This window comes from Hypanus sabinus, chromosome 4 (assembly GCF_030144855.1).
Source record: "Hypanus sabinus isolate sHypSab1 chromosome 4, sHypSab1.hap1, whole genome shotgun sequence".
Taxonomy (NCBI): domain Eukaryota; kingdom Metazoa; phylum Chordata; class Chondrichthyes; order Myliobatiformes; family Dasyatidae; genus Hypanus; species Hypanus sabinus.
This window is the reverse complement of record NC_082709.1, coordinates 72,939,676-72,961,693: the sequence shown is the minus strand read 5'-3', so window position 1 is coordinate 72,961,693 and position 22,018 is coordinate 72,939,676. Positions and strand designations below refer to the sequence as shown.

The following is a 22,018-nucleotide window of genomic DNA, read 5'->3' as shown; positions in this document are numbered from 1 at the left end:
ACCTTTTAAACTTACAACGTTTAGACTAAAATCTCTGTGGATATTAAGCCCAAAATATAACCTCAGTTAGCTTGCAATACACCCTGAGCTGAGACGAAATCCAGCTGTTTTCATGAGAAGCAAGCACAATTAAAGAACAGCAGAGACAAAGTAAGGGACCGGTGTTATACTGGTCCATAAGCTCAGGTTGCAATGGTGTGATCATAATAGTCCACAGTTGATAGGCAGAAAAAGCAGAAGGCAAAAAGCCTCAACACTGTTTCACTTGCTATCCCAGACTGGTAATATGCACAAAGAACAACCTGCCACGATCTTGGAAATTCTTTAGTATACCTGAATGTGTTTTCTCTTGTGAAAGTGGCCAGTGATGTAGTAAATATACACAACCACAAATGAAACAAAGAAAATTTCCTGAGAACAGAACTACTGTAGCACTCAAGTGGCTTCCATTTGCCTTTGATTAACTTAGAAATGTTAACCTTATATATAATATATATATAATCTTTATTTAAATGTAAACAGAACAGGAACCATTAAAAGATATGGCTCCACAGAGGAAGGGGAAAATAGTGACAGCTGTGGTCCTTTCAAGTAACATTTTTGCCCAATCACCTTGTGCCCTTCCACAGATTAGTCTTTAGTCTTTGTGCCCATCGAGGGGAAATACTCCACACTAAAACAAAATGTTAAACATCATGCACCTAACAAGATCATCCCCCTTTGTGAAATGGTCTCGAGAAAGGCATTTCCTTAAAGTTGCTGTTGTTGGTTTTGATTGGACCCCTTGACCCACCCTCCCACCACCCTACCCCTCCCACCTCCCCATTGAATGTACCCTGGGCTGGAAACCTTATTGCCAAGTTGCAGATATGTGATGCTGCTGTAGGTTTCCCCAGTGAAGGCCAGCTTCACTGGTTCATTTCTCCAACTCTTCTGTCTGTGCTGAATGCTGGTGTACTGAAGACTGCACGTGGCCCATGCAGGTGCCTCTGGAAATTCTGTCTTGCTCCAGATGTGTTGGCAGCGGTTGTGCAAGAGATACCGTCGGTATGACTGCTGCTGGGACTATGATGCTGTGATTGGAGCTCTTCAATGTCAAATCTTGCGTAGGTAGAAGTGGCTTCAGGATGCTGACCAGACAGAAAGCAGAACCGCTTTTTGGTATAAAGTTCACTTTGTTTTTATCTGGACAGAAGAACTGGGGAATTTCATGCAGCTGCTTTGGTCTGAAATCAAGAACATGCAGAATTAGGCAAAATAATTAAAAAAAAATTCAGCCTGTCTTCAAAGTTAATCAATAGAAAACTCATTTCCAGTGCAGGTCATAGGTTTCAGTACAAGGTCAGCCTTGTCGAGGATGGACTGAGCCAAGTTAAAGAACCAAATGCTTAATGTGGACATTTCTGTGAGCTAGTGGGATAGTTGATTTACCCACTCAATAGATCACTAAATCACGTCACTGTTCAAAGAGAATAGGCAAGTTCTCCACTGATTGAATTGCATTAGTCAGCATTTATGCGCAGTATTAAGTAGTCAGTATTAAACCAGCATTAATACTGATGTGGAACCCACCTCACCAACTACTACATACATGACTTAGCATCACTTCATGTACATATAATCAGCCTATGTATATGACAGTTACTTGTACACTATGTTTTATGGGATTACTCTTATAATTTTACAGTGGATCCTAGTTAATTGGGTCATCCATTAATCGAGGCAGCCACTTATTTGGGACAATTCTTACAGAACAGCAACTAATGGCAAAAATAGCCAGGATTCCCTTCATTTATTTGGGACACTATGCCACAATTGGGACAAGAAGACTGTTGCCAAACACTTTCTAACAAACATCAGTTACTTGTGTGGCCATTAAGACACTACACGGTGCTTAGAGCGAACGGTTTTTAAAATAGCATCAGTTGCGTGTTTGTGTTCAAAAACCAGCGATTTTTGTCACTGATAGTTGACAAGAAACATGCAGTAAGACAATCTGAAACTGTTTAGCTAACTGTAGTTTCAAGCATTCCAGGCTTGGAGATGCAAGAAATGGGCAGGTGTGAAATGAAACAATTTCACTACTTCAACAACTTAGGAACTGAACCATAAAGTATTTGAAACTATCAACAATCTTCTTGAATGTTACAATGAAAATGAAGATAAGGAGAATGCGATTATCAAAACCATTATATGAAGGTAGTCCATTATATACACTAGGGGTCTGTGTTGATTCGTTCACATACAGTCAATCAGAAGAACATGCAGCATACACTGGGTGAACTCAATAACTATTAGAAACTACAGTTTTATAGTATTGTTAGTGTTTTTATTTGTTCTGTATTTCATTTAACGACATAAATTTTACTCCGTTAAATGGTAGTTTGCCATCTGTATACCTTTTAACTATTTAAATGAAACTTCAGCCCTGTGCCCCTCCTCCACCACTCTCCTGTCTGGTGGAACTGGTCCTCACTCTCAATAATTTCTCCTTTGGCTCTCCTACTTTCTTTAAAACAAAGGTGTTGCCTAGGCACTTGCATGGGTTCAAGCTATGCCTACATTACTGTTGGTTATGTGGAACAACCTATGTTCCAAGCCTATACTTGTATCACTCCCCAAGTTATCTACGTTACGCTGACAACTGCATTGGCGTTGCTTCATACACCCATGCTGAAGCTCATTGGCTTCAACAACTTTACTTCCAACTTCCACCCTGCTCTCAAATCTACCTGGTCCATTTCTGACAACTCCCTCCTCTTTCTTGATCTCTCTGTCTCTATCTCTGCAGACAGTTTATTGAATGATATACCTAAGAAACACACTGATTCTCACAGCTACCTAGACTACCTTTACCCACTGTCACTTGTAAAATTGCCACCCCCTTCTTCAAACCTTCCTCCACCATCAATGCTGCCCCTTACCTGCATCTCTTCCAATCTGTGCATGTCTGCCCTCATCCCATCCTCTGCCATCTAACAGGGATAAAGGTTCAAGCTCTGCCATAATTCTCTGCAACTTCCACCATCACTAATGGGATCCCACCACCAAGCACACTTCCCTCCCCCCCTCAATTTTCCACATTCTGTAGGGATTGCTCCCTCTGTGACCCCATTCTCCATTTGTTCCTACCTACTGATCTCCTGCCTGGTACTTATCCTTGCAAGAGGAACAAGTCACTAAACCTGTCCATACACCTCCTCCCTCACTACCATTCAGGGCCCCAAACAGTCCTTCCAGGTGACACTTCACCTGTGAGTCTGTTGGGGTCATCTACTGTATCCGGTGCTCTTGGTGTGGCCTCCTGTATATCGATGAGACCTGACATATGCAGGGAGACTGCTTCCCTGAGCACCAATGCTGTCTGCCAGAAAAAGCAGGGTCTCCCAATGGCCACCCATCGCAATTCTACTTCTCATTCCCATTCCAACATGTCAGTCCATGACCTCCTCTATTGCTGCAATAAGGCCATATCAGGCTGGAGGAGCAACACCTTATATTCTGTCCAGGCAGCCTCTAGCTGATTGCATGAACATCACTTTCTCAAATGATCAGTAACTGCCCCCCCCCCCATCATTCCCCATTCCTGTTTCCTTTTTACTTTATCTCCTCACCTGCCCGTCACCTCCCTCTGGTGCTCCTCCGCTTCCCATCCTAACCTCTCCTTTCAGATTCCCTCTTCTCCAGCCTTTTATCTCTTTCACCAATCTACTTCCCTGCTCTTACTTCACCTCTCCCCACATCCCGGTTTCACCTATCACCTTCCTCCCCTCTCCACCTTCTTACTCTCTTTTTTTCCCCAGTCCTGATGAAGGGTCTCATCATTATTTTTGCATTTTGTTAACAGTCTCAATGGGACTCCCATTTATTTCTGCCACTCCCTTCCATTCTACATGTAACACCCTGGTAAAGATTTTACTGCTAATGTTGCAGGTATTTCATGTAATAGTTTTCTGTAGAAGCAGTGTGTTCTGCTGGTAGTATTTGGGTTACCGTTAAAGATAAGGGATGCTTAGGAATGTTCTTTCATCCAGTCAGGAGGGTGGAACTGGGAGAAAGTTCTAGAGAATGCTGGGGGAGAGGTTTTGTGACAGATACTGAAGTGAGTTGAGGGTTTGTTTTTGCCAGAAGGAGAGAGAAGAAGTTTGAGAGAACTGGCTGTAGGATTTGGCACCACCAGTACATCAGACAGATCAGCTTTTGGAAGACTTGAGCTCCAACCTGTGCACATTTGACTGTCTATGATGATAATGATGTGTGCTTTTGTTTTTTTCTTTCTTTTCCTTAATAACTCTTTGATTATGTTAACATTCACAAACGTACTTCCTTTATAATTGCATACAGTGTATGGTCTGTTATTTCTTGCCGGTGGGTGATTGCACAGGAGCAGTAAGTTATACAGTATTTACACTCACCCGTGTTCGGGTGGGCAAGGCGTCCAACATCACAGAGTTGGTGGGACCAAAGTCATATTGACCTCAGACGTACAGAGTCAGTGAAAGGTGGTTTTCTCATCACCGAGTCTGTTGGCTGTTTGCAAGGGGCTAATGAGCTGCATCACTAAAGATGTCCCATAAAAAGGGTTTCATACACAATTGTTGGTCATATTTTTTGCTAATTTACACCATATTTTCCCTACTGGGGGAAATATACAAATGTATCATCAACATTATGCTGTGTGACCTAATAGGGCAGCTACTTAACACGGCTGCAAGAGTTCAGAGGTCAATTATGACCATAAGAAGTATACAGTAAACCTCTCCAAATGTTCTAAAGAACTTCCACCACATACAAGGAAAAAAACCAAGACGTGGTGGAATACCCTTCAACATGAAGCTCCAATATCACCCTAAAAGCTTGCTATCTTCCAGGACAAAGTAGATCACTTGTCTAGCACCTCAACAGCATCTTGAAATTTCACTTGCTAACACAGTTGCAGAGTAGACCAGTCATCTTGTCAAGGATTCCCATTGGCACCTAATTAATCCATGACTTCTTTTATCTACAACAGCAAGAGCAACAACTCCATGAGAACACCATGACTTTATAGTCTTTTTCAAGTTAAACACCAGTATGAATTGTAAGTCACTTGCTTTTCATCCTGTAAGCCTCTACCTACCAGTGGACTGGAGAGCTGACAGATTGCATGCATGTTCAAATGAAGGTGGAATAATCACCTCAGCAAATTATAGTCAGTCAGCTTCAGTGGTAGTGAAGTAGTAGACCTGGATAAAATTGTCACTCGGACAAGTGAGGATTAATAAAAGGAGACCAGAAAGAATTTGCTTCAGATAATCTGAGGCATGTTTAGCTAACTAGGAGACACATGGGACTGTAGATGCTGGAAACTGGAGCAACAGATGATCTCCTGGAGGAACTCAAAAAGCCAGTCACCATCGGGGGGGGGGGGGGGGCAGCAGAGGAGGAATTATCAATGCTTTGGCTCAAACCCCTGCATCAGGACTGTGAATGAGGAGATGAGATGGCTAGTATAAAGAGGAGTGATGAGAAGAGGTCAAGGTGATTAGTTGATGGAGGAGGATGCAAGATGACTCAGGTTGTGCCAGGTAGGGAAATAGCAAGTGAGTGATAGCTAGAGGTAAACAAGGAGAGGGGAAAATATTGAGAGGCTAATGGAGAAAGGTAAGGGGAGGGAGTGTGAAATTTGAAGACAGCTAGACAAAGGGCTCCCAGTGCTAGAGTCTGAAAAGTAAAGGAGACGAGAATGGACACTAATAGAGGAAAGGGGAAAGGAAGATGGAACCAGAACCAGGCAGTGCAGGTGGTAAGGGACAAAGGAAAGAGGACAAAAATAGCAGGAGCAGAGAAGGATTAAAGGAAGGGAAATAATAGAATGGAGGTGAAGGATCACCTAAAATTGAAAAACTTAATGTTGATGCTGTTCAGTTGCTGACTATCAAAGCGGAATAGGTTGTGTTGTCTGCAGGTTGCATTGGGCCTCACCCTGTTGATAGAGCAGGCAAAGCATGGAATGGGAAGGACAATTAAAACAGCACGTAACTGAGATGTGGTCTGGTGACTGCAGATCAAGAGTAGGTGCTTAACTTCTCCGACATTCACAACCTTGTTACCAAACAGCAGGTAAGAGCAAGGTCTGGCAGACACCTGAAAGAGGGAAATGAATAGTTGATGTTTCAGCACAAGATCCTTCATGGAAGGGAATGGAGTAGGAAGGTGTGCAGAGGTGGATGACTGTGGTAGGTGGATGGTGGATGAAACTAGAATAGTGTGAGGGGACAGGAGGTGATGGCTGGAGAGGAGGGAGCTGATGGGAGAGACAGTGAACCATGGAATGGCAGGGGAGAGGGGGAGGTGGGCTTAGGGGGGAGGGTCAGGAACCAGGCTGTGGTGATGGACAGGATATGAGGATGGGGAAGGAGAGAAGGGGTGTGAGGGCCACCAGAATGGGGGAAAACAAAAGAAAAAATAAGGGGAGCACACACAAAATGCTGGAAGCATCTATGGAAACAAAGTACTGTCGACATTTCAGGCCAAGACCCTGACCCTCAGTCCTGCTGAAGGGTCTCAGCCTGAACCATTGCACTTTTTTCCATAGATGCTACCTGGCCTGCTGAATTCCTCCAGCATTTTGTGCCCGGAGCTTGGATTTCCAGCATCTGCAGATTTTCTCTTGTTCTTGCCTGGTCCTGATCATGGACCTGAGACAGAAATGTTGACTTTTTATTCCATTCCATAGATGCTGTCTGAGTTCCTCTAACATAAAATCATAAGATGCACCAGCAGAATTAGGCCATTTGGACCACCAAGTCAGCTCCATCATTTCTAATTTTCCTCTCAGGCCCACTCTCCTGCCTTCTCCCTGTATCATTTCATGCCATGACCAATCATACATCTATCAACTTCTGCCTAAAATACACATAAAGGCAGCCTCCACAGTGGCAAAGAATTCCACAGATTCACCACCCTCTGGCTAAAGAAATTCCTTATCTTCATTCTAAAAGGATGCCCCTCTATTCTGAGGCTGTCCCCTCTGGTTTTACTTTCCCACCATAGGAAAGGACACTTTATCAAGGCCTTTCACCATCCGATAAGTTTTAATGAGGTCACCTTACATTCTTCTGAATTCTAGTGAATACAGGCCCAGAGTCATCAGGTGCTTTTCATATGACAAACCATTCAATCCTGGAATCATTTTCGTGAACTTCCTTTGAACCCTCTCCAGTTTCAGCATATCCTTTATAAGATAAGAGGCCCAAACGTGCTCACGATATTCCAAGTGAAACCTCACCAGTGCTTTAGAAAGTTTCAACATTACATCATTGCTTTTATATTCTAGTCCTCCTGAAATGTACGTTAACATTGCATTTGCCTTCCTCACCACAGACTCAACCTGCAAATTAATCTTCAGGGAATCTTGTACAAGGACTCCCAAGTCCCTTTGCATCTCAAGTGTTTTGTATTTTCTCTCCATTCAGGAAACAATTAATCTTTTTATTTCTTTTACCAAAGTGCATGACTGTACACTTCCTGACACTGCATTCCATCTGCTATTTCTTTGCCCATTCTCCTAATCTGTCTAAGTCCTTCTGTAGGCTCTCTACCTACTACCTACCCCTCCAGCTATCTTCACGTTGTCTATAAACTTTGCAACAAAGCCATCAGCTCCACCATCCAAATCACTGAAATATAATGTAAAAAGAATTGTTCCCAACACAGACCCTTGTGGAACATCACTGGCCCACCAGCAGCCAGTCAGAAAAGGATCCCTTTATTTCCACTTTGCCTCCTGCCAATTAGCCACTACTTATATCCATGCTAGAATCTTACCTGTAATTGCATGGGTTTGTAGCTTGCTAAGCAACCTCATGTTTGGCACCTTGTCAAAGGCCTTCTGAAGCTGAAGTACACAACATCAACCAATTCTTTGTCTGTCCTACTTGTTACTTCTTCAAAGAATTCCAACAGATTTGTCAGGCAGGATTTTCCCTTGAGGAAACCATGCTGACTACGGCCTATTTTATCATGTGCCTCCAAGTACCCTGAGACCTCATCCCTAACAACTCTCAACCACTGAGGTTACAATATCTGGCCTACAGTTTCCTTTCTTATACCTTGCTCCCTTCTTGAAGAGTGGAGTCACATTTGCAATTTTCTACTCTTCCAGAACCATTCCAGAATTTAGTGGTTCTTGAAAATCATGACTAATGCCTCCTCCACGATCTCTTCAGCCACCTCTTTCAAAACTCTGGCATGTACACCATCTGGTTCAGGTGACTTACCTACCTTCAGACTTCTCAGTTTTTCAAGAACTTTCTCCCTAGTCAAAGTAACTTCACATGCCTCATGCCCCCGAAGTTCCACCATACTGCTGACTTCTACAGTGAAGACTGATGCAAATTACTTAGTTCAGCAGCTATATTGTTGCCCCAGCATTGTTTTCCAGTGGTCCGATAACCACTCTTGTCTATCGTTTTTACACTTTATGTATCTGAAGAAACTTTTGGTGTCCTCTTTAATATTATTGGCTAGCTCACTTTTGTATTCTATCTTTACTTTCTTAATGACTTTTTAAGTTGCTGTTGATTTTTAAAAGCTTCTCAATCCTCTGACTTTCCACTAATCTTTGGACTATTATATGCCCTCTCGTTGGCTTTGACTTCTTTTGTTAACCATGGTTGTGTCATCTTTTGTTGAGAATACTTCTTCCTCTTTGGGATGTATATATCCTGTGCCTTCCAAATCGCTTTTAGAAATTCCAACTGTTGCTGCTCTGCCTTCATCCCTCCCAGTGTTCTTTTCCAATTTATTCTGGCCAACTCCTCTCTGATGTCTCTGCAATTCCTTTTAATCCAATGTAATTTTGATAAATCTGACTTTGGCTTCTCCTTCTCAAAGATCAGGGTGAATTCGGTATTATAATCACTTGCTTTTACCTTAAACTCACAAATGAATTTTAGTTCACTGCACAACACCCAATCCAGAACAGCTGATCCTTTTGTGGGCTCAACCATGAGCTACTCTAGAAAGTCATCTAGAAATCTAGAGCCATCAGCACTCTAGAAATCCCCCCTGCTATAATTCAGTACCAATCCACCTGCATACTGAAGTCCCCCATGACACTGTAATATTGCCCTTTTGGCATGCATTTTCTATCTCCCGTTGCAATTTGTAGGCAACATCCTTATTGCTGTTTTGGGGTCTCTATACAACTCCCATTAGGGTCTTTTTACCCTTACAGTCCTTAGATCTATCCACAATGATTCACCACATTCCGACCCTTTCTCACCTTTTTCTAATGACTTGTTTTCACTTTTTGCCAACAGAGCAATACCACCCCCTCTGCCTTCCTGCCCATCTTTTTTTTAAATAAACTTTTTTTTATTGAGTTTTCAAATAATTACAGAAATAAAAGAAAATATATGAAAATATATATATATACCCTCCCCCCCTCCCCCCTAACATCCCTATATAAAAAAGAAAGAAAAAGAAAGAAAGAAAGCGTGCCTGGATATCCGGAGATCCCCACATGCTCCACGGAGTTCGTAATAACTTTAGTATATATATTTATTTCTTTCCCCAAATAACCAATTATTTCATCTTCGGAGCACCTATATATTTAATCCTGTCTTTTGTAAATAAGGGCGCCAAATTTTCAAAAATGTTTCATACTTATCTCTTAAATTGTAAGTAATTTTTTCAAGTGGAATACAGCCATAAATTTCCTTCTTCTAACGATCTATACTTAAGTATGTATCCGATTTCCAAGTAACTGCAATAGCCTTTTTGGCTACTGCCAATGCAATTTTTATAAATTCTTTCCGATATTTATTCAATTTGGGTTTCGGTTTTATCCCTTCAATATCGCCCAGTAAAAATAATATTGGATTATGTGGAAGTTGTGTTCCAATAAAACTCTTAAATTTGTCCAAAAAGGTTGAATTTTAGAACAAGACCAAGTAGAATGTAAAAAAGTACTGATTTCTTGGTTACATCGGAAACACTGATCGGATAAATTTGGGTTTAACTTATTTATTTTTTGTGGTGTAATATATAATTGAAGTAAAAAATTATATTGCACTAATCTTAACCGGACATTTATTGTATTTGTCATACAATCAAGACATAGTCTTGACCAATTTGTTTCTTCAATTTTAATATTCAAGTCACTTTCCCATTTTTGTCTTGATTTATGGACTCCTTGTTAAATTGCCTGTTTTTGAATCAAGTTATACATACAAGAGATAAATTTTTTAATCTTTCCTTTTTGAATTAAAGCTTCTATTTCATTAGATTTCGGCAATAACATTGTTTGACCTAATTTTTCTCTTAAATAAGCTCTTAGTTGGAAATAACAAAAAAGAGTATTGTTTGATACTTTATATTTATTCTTTAACTGATCAAATGACATTAATATACCTCCTTCAAAACAATCTCCTATATATATAATCCCTTTTTGAAACCAATTATATAAAAGTTGATTATCCATTGTAAAAGGAATAAGTCTATTTTGAATTAAAGATCTCTTTGCTAATAAAGATTTCTTTGTCTCATCATCAACATTTATCTTATTCCATAAGTCAATCAAATGTTTTAATATAGGAGATTCTTTCTTTTCCCTTATCCATTTAGATCTCATTTATATATAAAATCTTCTGGTGTATTTTCTCCTATTTTACCTAGTTCTATTTTAATCCATGCTGGTCTATCTTTCTCAAAAAAAGATGCAATAAATCTAAGTTGGTTTGCTTTATAATAATTCTTAAAATTTGGAAGTTGTAACCCTCCTAGATCAAATTTCCACGTCAATTTTTCCAACGATATTCTTGACATCTTACCTTTCCACAGAAACTTCCTCACATATTTGTTTAACTCTTGAAAAAACTTCTGAGGTAGTTGTATTGGTAGTGATTGAAATAATTATTGTAGTCTAGGGAATATATTCATTTTTATGGTATTTACTCTACCTACTAATGTTATTGGTAATACCATCCATTTATCAAGATCTTCTTGAATTTTTTTTCAGTAATGGTAAGTAAGTTAATTTATATAAGTTCTTTATATCATTATCAACTCTTATACCTAAATATTTTAAACCATTTGTCGGCCATCTAAATTGAATTATTAATCGACATCGACTATAATCTCCTTTAGTAAGAGGTAAAATTTCACTTTTATCCCAATTTTATCTGCCCATCTTTTTGATACAATGTGTATGAGTAAAGCTCCCAGGTACAATCTTTCAGCCTTCATTCCAGGTTGCCTGCCAGGCATCCGAGATTTCACAAATCCCAGCACCCAGAAGGCAACATCCCATCCGGGAACCCCGTTCTCACTCACAGAGCCACCTGTCTGTTCTCCTAACTAATGAATCCTTATCACCTTTTCCTTCCTGTTTGCATCACAGAGGCAGACTCAGTGCCAGAGACCTGACCACTGTTATTGAAGCAGATGGCAATAGGGGTACTCTGCACTGGCTCCCTAACCCCTTTCCCCCTTTCTGACAGTCACCCAGTTTCTTGTGCCCTGCACCTTGGGTGTAACTACTTCTCCATATGTCCTATCACCCCTTCAACCTCCTAAATGATCTAGAGTTCATCCAATTCCAGCTCCAACTCTTTAACACGATTTGTTAGAAGCTGCAGTTGGATGCACTTCTCACAGTTGTTGTAGCAGGGATGCTGGATGTCTTCCTGCCTTCCCATGTCTTGTAAGAGGAGAATTGTACTCCTCTTATAGGAGTATTGTACTGCCTGTCAGTGTATGTGCTCAAGATCTCCAGGGTCTGTAGAATCTCTACTGTGTATGACTTCATACCAACCACTGGACTATAACACCACAAACACAATCACCTCCCAAGTTGTCACAGATCTTACCACATCAGACAATCGCTCCTGCACAACCTTGAACCTGATAGTACCCAGTGCCACACTCCCTATGATACCTCTAAACACAAGATCCACAAACCTGTCACTATTTCCCAATTCCGAGCCCGTCTCCTTGCCCTACCTACCATCTCACTTCTCCTTTCTCAGTCATAATGCAGGGCTTCAAACTACAACATCAACAATTCCTTCCCCAGCCCCTGAAGAGGGAGCTTGACCCCCTGAATAACTCCAGCAGATTACTGTTGCTTCAGCTAAGACTTTTTAAAAAGTGAAGTAATAGAATGTTAAAAAGGATGACAATGATGTTGAAAGTAGTTTGATGTTCTATGTACACACTTCCAAGACATTTGGTACAGTACCATTCGCTAAGCCTATCAGTAAAATAGAAACTTGTGGAAATAACAATGTGGATTAGAGACAGGAAGCAATTGCTTATCAGACTGGGCACTGTAAAAGTCAGTACCAGATCAATGACATGTATTAGTGATTTCAAATGAAAAAGAAGATTGGTAGCTCAATTGGCTGTTTTGTTTGTAGGGTTGTTCGCCAAGCCTGGAGGTTAGGTCACAAACGTTTCATAACCAGTTGAGGTGACATCATCAGTGCACAAATTAATGTTGCTTTTGCCAAGTGCTCACATTTATATTGGTCTGACTCATTCTGATTGGTTGACTGTTGTGCTGGTGGCAAGACTCCACTGGGACCTGGCCAACTGGACAGATGAGTGACCTCTGCTGACCTATATACCAGGTTATTGGTCGCTGTGAGCACTGGTGTCCTCAGCTCACTCTTTGGCCCCGGTGCTGTTGACGTATAGGTTTCTAAATTGTATCTGGTTCAAGATGCTCGTTGAGAATTAAGCTTCTAAGAATTCCCTTGATTTCTTGTTTCATGCTTCTGCTTGAATTTTTGTAGTTTCCCAGATGAACTTATGCCCTTCTTGATCTTCATGTACTGAGTTGAGTAACAAGATTGTCTCCTCACGGCTAGCACACTGCTCCAACCACGCAAAATAATGGTAGCACACAAACCCAGCACAACCATTACAATGCTTGCATTGAAACCCAAAGCTCCAAAAGCCCACATGGAGAGAACACACATAGTATATCAAATCTAATGTGGAGACTGGCCCAAACACTATGTCAGACAGATGAGGAGAGAACTATCCATGAGACCGTTATCTGCAATAAGTTACAGATCGAGGTAGTCTGAATGACGAAAGTGATGGTCCCACAGGCTGAGAGAGCAACGTCATGTCATAAATCACAGACGATCAGCCTGCTAGCACCTTCTGAGATCACACTTCATTATCAGCCATTGTGTCTGCTAAGATCATAAATAAAGCTTTATCTCAGCATCACATTCTTGTATGAACCCCACTTCCCTAGATTCCCCTAACAGTCAAAGAATCAAGCTAAAATGATTTAAGACACCGCCCCTTCAAGGCACTCCTTGAGCTGAATAAAAAAATACATATCACCTTGATAAAATAATTCCTTCTCATCTCAGTCTGAAGATGGCCGACGAGGGTTGGGCAGGGGATATTGTCCACATGGCAACACTTTCCTGATAAAACCAGATTAAGACACAAGGAATCTATGGAGATTTGTTAAGATTGGTGAAATGGGATTCATTATTAGATTATTATTATTAGAAATAGATTTCCAAGATGGCGGCGTGACACAGTTTTCAGCGGCCACTCCGGAGCTGATTATCTGTTATTTGTGAAGTGGGGTGCCGTGCGCAATCATAATCGATTGAAAACGGACATGGGTGCACGGAGGAACATGGGGAAATTTCCAGGAAGACTTTCTTCGTTGCTGCTGCTGCTGTGAGGTCTGGTACTCTGCTGGGAAGTACTGGCCCCCAGTCCTTGGGGTCGCGTTGCTGATGGCTGTTGGCGGGGCCGTCTTAATACGCTCGGCAGAGGATGGTGCTTGGAGAAGCTGTGCCAGAGGGGATGGTCGTTGGCTCGGAGGTTCGACAGACTTGACGGACGGAGTCTGCTGTGGTCAGGTCGCTGTCGGTGTGTGCTGCGTCTGCGAGGCTGGTTTCGACGGAGCTTTCACAGTGTGCTTCGTCTGCGAGGCTGAGTTGGGTGGCGCCATGGAAGTCCATAGCGGGGGTATTCCCTTCTGCCGCCGGCGTGGGATGGCAAGCCTGTCAGGACCCTGGGGATTTGTGGAAACTGTGTGGTGATTTCTTTTGAACTTATAGTCCTTTAACATCTTTGGACTATTTTTACTGTGCCCATGGTCTTTTTTTCTATCAATTATGCTATTGTTTGCACTGTTGTAACTATGTGGTTTTGTGCAGGTCTTGTAGCTTTAGCTTTTGGTCTTGTTTGGTGGATTTGGAGCTCCTTTCCGGGGAACGAGCTAAGACGGTAGCGCAATATTAATACGCAGCAGCCTCTCTGGACTCTAGATTGGGGATTGCCAAACGTTATGTGGATTTTCTGGTGTAGTCTGTTTTGTCATATGTTTTTGTGATATCGTTCTGGAGGAATGTTGTCTCATTTTTTAACTGCATTGCATTTGTGGTTTCCAAATGACAATAAACTGCATCTGAATTAGTTAAGGGAACAGAAAGGAGGTTCTGTGGAATTACATTCCTGGGTGGTATGTTGCCTCCTGACATCTTGGATCAAGGCCTCAGCATTCTTAAGTGGGAGGGTGAACAACCAGAGGTCGCGGTTCATGTAGGTAGGAAGTTCTGCAAAGTGAGTTCAGGGTGATAGGTGTTAAGTTAAAGAACAGGACCTCCAGGGTTGTGATCTCAGGATTGCTATCTGTGTAACGTGCTAGTGAAGCCAGAAATAGGAAGATTATACAGTTTAACATCTGGCTAAGGAGTTGGTGAAGGAGGGAGGGAACAAGGGGGAGTAAAATTTTTTGAGATGGTAGGACCTCTACAGGAGACAATTTGCACCTGAACTGGAAGGTTTGTTAGTGTTGCATGGTGGAGTTTAAACTAGAGTTACAGGGGTTTGGGAACCAGAGTGCCAGAATAGACAGTGGAAAGGTTGTGGAGACAAATATTGTAATGACATCAGACAAAGTCAGGAATCAAAAGTTTGAGCAATGAGAGACTAATGTCCTGAGCTGTGTATATTTCAATACAATAAGTATTGTAGGATCGGATGCATACTTAAGTATAGATCGTTGGAAGAATGAAATTTACAGCTGTATTCCACTTGAAAAAATTACTTATAATTTAAGAGATAAATATGAAACATTTTTGAAAATTTGGCACCCTTATTTACAAAACGCAGGATTAAGTATATAAGTGCTCCGAAGATGAAATAATTGGTTATTTGGGGAAAGAAATAAATATATATACTTAAGTTATTACGAACTTATTATCTTATTATCTCCTCAAAAAGCTCAGGTTTGTCAACATCACTACCCCTGCACAAAGTCGTGCTAATTCTAATAAATCCAGGCTTTTCCACATGCAGGTATATCCTGCCCCAAGAATTCTTTTGCATAATTTTCCAGCAGATTGACTTCAACCCAGGTAAGCGTGAAGTGGTTTATTTTGGTACAATCAATTTGAAGACAGAACAAATTATAAATGGGAAGACTCTTGGCAATGTGGAGGATCTCAGAGATCTTGGGGTCCGTGTCGACAGGACACTCAAAGCTGCTGCGCAGGTTGACAGTGTAGTGAAGAAGGCGTAAATTGTGTTGGCATTCATCAACCATGAGATACAGTTCAAGAACCATGAGGTGTTACAGCTATATAAGACCTTAGTCAGACCCCACTTGGGAGTACTGTGTTCAGTTCTGGTCATCCCACTACAAGAAGGATGTGGATACTATAGAGAGAGTTTGGAGGAGATTTGTAAGGATGTTGCCTGATTGGAGGGCGTACCTTATGAGAATAGGTTGAGTGTACTTGGCCTTTACTCCTTGAAGTGGCAGAGGTGAGAGGTGACTTGATAGAGGTGTATAAAGTGATGAGGAGCATTGATCGTGTGGATAGCCAGAGGGTTTTCCCCCAGGGCTGATATGGCTAACACGAGGGGGCACAGTTTTAGGGTACTTGGAAATAGGTACAGAGGGGATGTCAGGGTTAAGTTTCTCACACAGACGGGGTGGGTGCACAGAATGCACTGCCAGCAGTGGTGGTGGAAGCGGATACAACAGAATCTTTTAAGAGCTCTTAGATAGGTACATGGAGCTTAGAAAAATAGAAAGCTATACGATAGGGAAATTCTACACAGTTTCTAGAATCCCTGGCCCCCACCGCCTCACTTTTACAATGGAAGTCCAGTCCCTATATACCTCTATCCCCCACCAGGAATGTCTCCAAGCTCTCCGTTTCTTCCCGGATTCCAGACCCAGCCAGTCACCCTCTACCACCACTCTTCTCCGCCTTGCTGAATTAGTCCTCACCCTTAACAATTTCTCCTTTGGCTCCTCCTACTTCCTCCAAACTAAAGGTGTAGCCATGGGCACCCGCATGGGTCCTAGCTATGCCTGCCTTTTTGTCAGCCATGTGGAGCAATCTATGTTCCAAGCCTACACTGGTATCTGTCCTCCTCTTTTCTTACGTTATATTGACGACTGCATCGGCGCTGCTTCCTGCACACACGCTGAGCTCGTCAACTTCATTAACTTTGCCTCCAACTTTCACCCCGCCCTCAAATTCACCTGGTCTATTTCCGACACCTCCCTCCCCTTTCTAGATCTTCCTGTTTCTATCTCTGGAGACAGCCTATCCACCGATGTCTACTACAAACTTGCAGTCTCCCACAGCTACCTAGACTATTCCTCCTCCCACCCTGTCTCCTGCAAAAATGCTATCCCTTTCTCTCAATTCCTCCGCCTCCGCCGCATCTGCTCTCAGGATGAGGCCTTTCATTCTCGGACAAAGGAGATGTCTTCCTTTTTTAAGGAAAGGGGCTTCCCTTCGTCCACTATCAACTCTGCCCTCCATCGCGTCTCCTGTATTTCACACACCTCTGCCCTCACCCCATCCCCCTGCCAGCCCACCAAGGATAGAGTCCCCCGGTCCTCGCCTATCACCCTACCAGCCTACAGATCCAATGTATAATCCTCCTACGTGATCCAACCACCAGCCACATCTCCCCCACCCCCCCACTCTCGGCTTTCCGCAGGGATCGCTCCCTACGCAACTCCCTTGTCCATTCATTGCCCCCCATCCCTCCCCACTGACCTCCCTCCGGGCACTCATCCCTGCAAACGGAAGAAGTGCTACACCTGCTCCCACACTTCTTCCCTCACCACCATCCTAGGCCCCAGATAGTCCTTTCAGGTGAGGCACCACTTCACCTGCGAGTCAACTGGAGTGGTATACTGTACCCGGTGCTCCCGATGTGGCCATTTATACATCAGGGAGACCCGCCACAGACTGGGAGACTGTTTCGCCGAACACCTGCACTCAGTCCTCCAGCAGTGGCGGGATCTCCCTGTGGCCACACACTTCAATTCCACAGACCACTCCCATTCCGACATGTCTGTCCATGGCCTCCTCTACTGTCAAGATGAGGCCACACGCAGGTCGATGGAGCAATACCTTATCTCCTGCCTAGGTAGCCTCCTACCTGCCAGCATGAACATTCAACTCACAGACCTCAGTTGATACCCCTGTTCCCCCCCCCCCCCCCCATACCCCCATCCCTATCTATAATTTTAGTCTGGTCTCTTTCTCTCTCTTCCCCCCCTCACTATAATCTCCCCCCAGCCCTACCTTTTTTCCTCTTTTATTTCCCATGTCTCCACCTTCTCCCTAGCCCATTTCCCTCCAGCCTATCACTTCCCAGCTCTCTACTTCATCCCTCCCCCCACCATCCCATGTTACTTCACTCCTGATGAAGGGTTTCGGTCCGAAACGTTGTCACTACCTCCTCCCATAGATGCTGTCTGGCCTGCCGAGTTCTGCCTGCATTTTGAGTTTTTTAATTTATTTTCAGCATCTGTAGATTCACTCGTGTTGTTCTAGAATAGGTTATATGGTCAGCACAACATAGTGAGCTGAAGAGCCTGTAATGTGCTGTAAATTTCTATGTTCTACGTTCAACACTGATGCAAGACTTAAAATCTGTGTTTTGGAATGGCCAAGTCAGAGACCCAACCTTAACCCAATTGAGATGCTGTGCCATGACCTGTTCAGGCAAAGTATCCCAGAAATTTTGATGAACTGAAACTATTTTGTATAGAGGAATGGTTTAAAATTCCCCCTTGCTGTTGTGCAAGTCTGCTCAATGTTTGGTGGAAGTTATTGCTGCTAAAGGAGGTTCTACTGGTTATTAAATTCAAGAGTTTACATACTTTTTCCTGTCTGGACTGTGAATGATTGAACAATGTGTTCAATAAAGACATGAAAAGTATAATTGTTTGTGTGTTACTAATTTAGGCAGATTACATTTGTCTATTATTCTGACTTAGATGAAGATCAGTCCAACATGTTATGTGTTATTTTTGCAGAAAACTAGGTAACTGAAAAGGGTTTACAAACTTTTTCTTGCAACTGTAGGTATTGTTGTTGTCCAGGTAGACTAAGGCTGAGTGAAGACCCAATGAGATTGCATCCATTGTAGACCTTTTGTGGTGTTCTGCAAACTGTGGCTGGTCCATGTTATTACTCAGGAATGAATTAGTTCTAGTCATGACCAATGTCTCAAAGGAATTCATTACAGAGTAATTGCAAGTGTTGTTGGATGTTAGTCATTGAGGCAGCTCACCCTGCTCTTCTAAGGCACTGGTATGATTGATGCCATTTTGAACCAGATTGTGACTTCTGACTGCAGCAGTGAGAGATTGAAGATGTCCTTGAACACTCCAGCCAGTTGTTTGGCTCAGGTTTTCAATGCCCTACTAGGTACACCATTGGAGTCTGAAGTCTTGCCACAGTTTACTTTCTTGAAAAATGTTTTGACATCAACCTTTGAGACAGATATTACAGGGTTGCCAGATGCTGCAGGAATTTGTGCAGGTAGTCTTATTCTCCTTTTCAAAGCATGCATAAAAGGTGTTTAGCTCATTGGGGAGTGAAGTTATGGGGAAAAGTCAGATAGGTGGAGATGAGTCTATGGCCAGATCAGCCATGATCTTACTGAATAGCGGAGCAGGCTCGATAGGCCAGAAGGCCTACTCCTGCTCCTATTTCTTATATTCTTATGTTCATCACAGCCATTTATGAAGTTAGGTTTTGTCTGATAATAGGTAATGGCCTGCAAAGCCTGCCAGAGCTGACGTGCACCTGATTACATCTCTAACTTCACTCGGAATTGCTTTTACATTCTTTGGATAGCCATTCATATGCCTGGACTTCTTGCAGAAATTTAGATCACTCGATTTGAAAGTCACAAATCTGAAAGCCACAAATAAACAGACTGTGAATCTCTTGGTTCATCATGGCTTCTGGTTTGGGTATGTCCAGCATGTTCTCAAAGGCACACACTCACCCACAAAGGTCTTGATGAAGTGGGTAACAGCTGTGGCATATTCTTTCAGATCAGAAGATGAATCCCTAAATGTGGTCCAGTCAAGTGATTCAAAGCAGTCCTGCTAGTGTATCTCAGACTCTATTGACCATATCTTTGTGGTCCTCATCACTGGTGCTCAGTCAGCTCAGGACTTTCAGGAGTTCAGAGTTCAATTCCTACACCAGCTGTAAGGAGTCTGTACATCCTCCATGTAGAATCTATGGGTTTCCCCCAAGTGCTCCAGTTTCTTCCCACAGTCCAAAGACATATCGAGTAGGTTAAATGGTCTTTGTAAATTATCCTGAGAGTAGGTTCAGGGTAAATCCAACTTGTCATGGCTCCAAGTGCCAGAAGGGCATACTCTGCGCTTTATAAATAGATAGATAAAATCAAGGGATATTGAACTTTTGTAAACACCAAATCACCTTAACCAATTCTGGACCATGGACTTTACGAAGGATGCAATGAAGAGGATGCAGTAGAGATTTAATGGAAAGATTCTAGAGATGAAGGGCTTTAAGATGCAACATGAGGATGGATGAAGGCCTTCTCAGGGAGGATGGGAGGAGATCTGACAGATACCCAGATACAAAGGCTCTGGACAAAGTGAAAGTAATATGGGAGAAGGGTGTTGAGATGAAACAAGAGAGACAGAATTGGTGTGAATAACAAAAAAACCAAAAGAAACAAGAAAATACTTTCCCAAAGTTTAGCATGTCCCACTTGCTAAAGAGTGGTGGAGGACAATCCATTGGGTACTAAAGAAATACATCTTGGCTTCAGGGAAAACCAAGAAACAACTCTAAATGTTCCTATGAATAATAAAGTTAACACGAGTTCAGCTCTTCATATCATATGATGTCATGATTCGAACAGCATTTTAAACCACTACATAAATTGCAATTTATCCAAAATCACATACCAAGTGAAATTAAGGATGGGCAAAAAAGTGCAAATTCTTCCTTGCAAGCAAAAGTCATGCACAACATATATAGTAATGCTTTATGATCATAACATGTTGGAGCAGAATTAGGCCAATTGACCTATCAAGTCTGTTCCAATATTCAACTGTGGCTCATTTATTCACTCTTAACCCCATTCTTCTGCCTTTTCCCAGTAACCTGACATTGCTACTAACCAAGAATCTATCAACCCCCACTTTAAATATACCCAATGACAGCCTTCACAGCTGTCTGTGACAATGAATTGCACAGATTCCACTCCTTCTGGCTAAAAAAATTCCTCATCTCTGTCCTATAGGGACATCCTTTTACTCTGAGGCCATGTCTTATGCTTCTAGACTCTCCCATAACTGGAATTACTCTTTCCGTCTACTGTATCCAGTGGTTCCATGCTTCCAATTACCAGTTCTTCGCCTTTCTCACATCCAGCAAGGATCGGAAGATCGCCCGCCTACAGACTACAGAACCTGCCGTCACCAACGCCAGCAGCTATGGATGTCCCCAAACTGTGATCCCCACTGCTGACCTCAATGGTTCTAGCAGTCTTGCGCAGATTCAGAACCCAGACTCTGCTGCCATCAATGTGGGTTCTAACGACCTCTGACAGTGCCTATTGCACAACCTCCAGCCTGGACATTGACCGACAGCGTCCCCAAGCTGGGACTTCATGTGCTGAGGCTGGAACCCTAGTCTCCCCTTCCCCAATCACCACTCTGCAAACGTGTATCTCTCAGGTCTCACCGCAAGCTCTTGGGCCCTCGGAGACTCCATCTTTTTCTCATCCCACCTTCTCTGAACACCCCAACCCCTCAGACACTACCAATTCCCTTCCCATCTCTGATCCCAGCTCTCATCCGTGCTGGTTTTTCATCAACCCCTCTGACCTTCCTCTCTCAGAGGCAGAACGTTCTGTTCTCAGCAAGGGCCTCACCTTTGTCCTCCTACACCCACATGTCAGTGAGTTCCATGCTGCCACGATGCTGAGCTCTTCCTCTGCTGCCTCCATCTCCGTGCCTACTTCCTTGACAAGGACTCTCAAGCTAACACCAATGACCACTACTTCTCCTGTCTTCAACCCTCTCCTCTTCCTGGAGGCCCCACTCTGGTGTTCTGCCTGCTCTGGATCTGTTCATTGTGAACTCCTTCCAAACACACTGTTCTCCACTCTCTCTGTACTAATACCAACCTCACCATCAAACCCGCAAAAAAAGGGGGTGCTGTAGCAGATGAGGCCAGGCAACAACTCTCAGACACCTCCTTTCACTCGCCCCTTAAACAGTACCTAATAAGGAACACCAGACCATTGTTTCCCACACCACCACTGAGGATCTCCCATCCACTGCTACCGACCTCAGAGTTTCCTTAATCCGACACCTCCTGTTTCTACTTCACAAACTTGCCTGTCCAGGTAGACCCATTGTTTCTGCTTATTCTTGCCCCACCAAACTTACACAGTGCCTATAAAAAGTATTCACCCCCTTGGAAATTTTTATGTTTTACTGTTTTACGTTGAATCACAGTGGATTTAACTTGGCTTTTTGATACTGATGAACAGAAAAACTCTTTCGTATCAAAGTGATCTAAATTAATTACAAGTATAAAACAAAATAACTGATTGCATAAGAATTCACCCCCTTTAATACGACACACCAATTCATCACTGGTGCAGCCAATTGGTTTTCAGAAGTCACATAATTAAATGAAAATCACTGCATGTGATTAAGGTGCTATAA

The 22,018-nt window shown here is 42.6% G+C and overlaps 1 protein-coding gene across 3 annotated transcripts in view; it reads right to left on the bottom strand.

Annotated features, from left to right (window-relative positions):
- Positions 1-823: 823 nt before the first annotated feature.
- fam117bb (family with sequence similarity 117 member Bb) overlaps positions 824-22,018 on the bottom strand; it is a 207,805-nt gene continuing 186,610 nt past the window's right edge. For all 3 annotated transcript variants that reach the window (XM_059967375.1, XM_059967376.1, XM_059967377.1), the window contains one exon: positions 824-1,226. In XM_059967375.1, the coding sequence (XP_059823358.1) occupies positions 917-1,226 (310 nt within the window). In that variant the 3' untranslated portion in view covers positions 824-916. The remainder of the gene's footprint in view (positions 1,227-22,018) is intronic.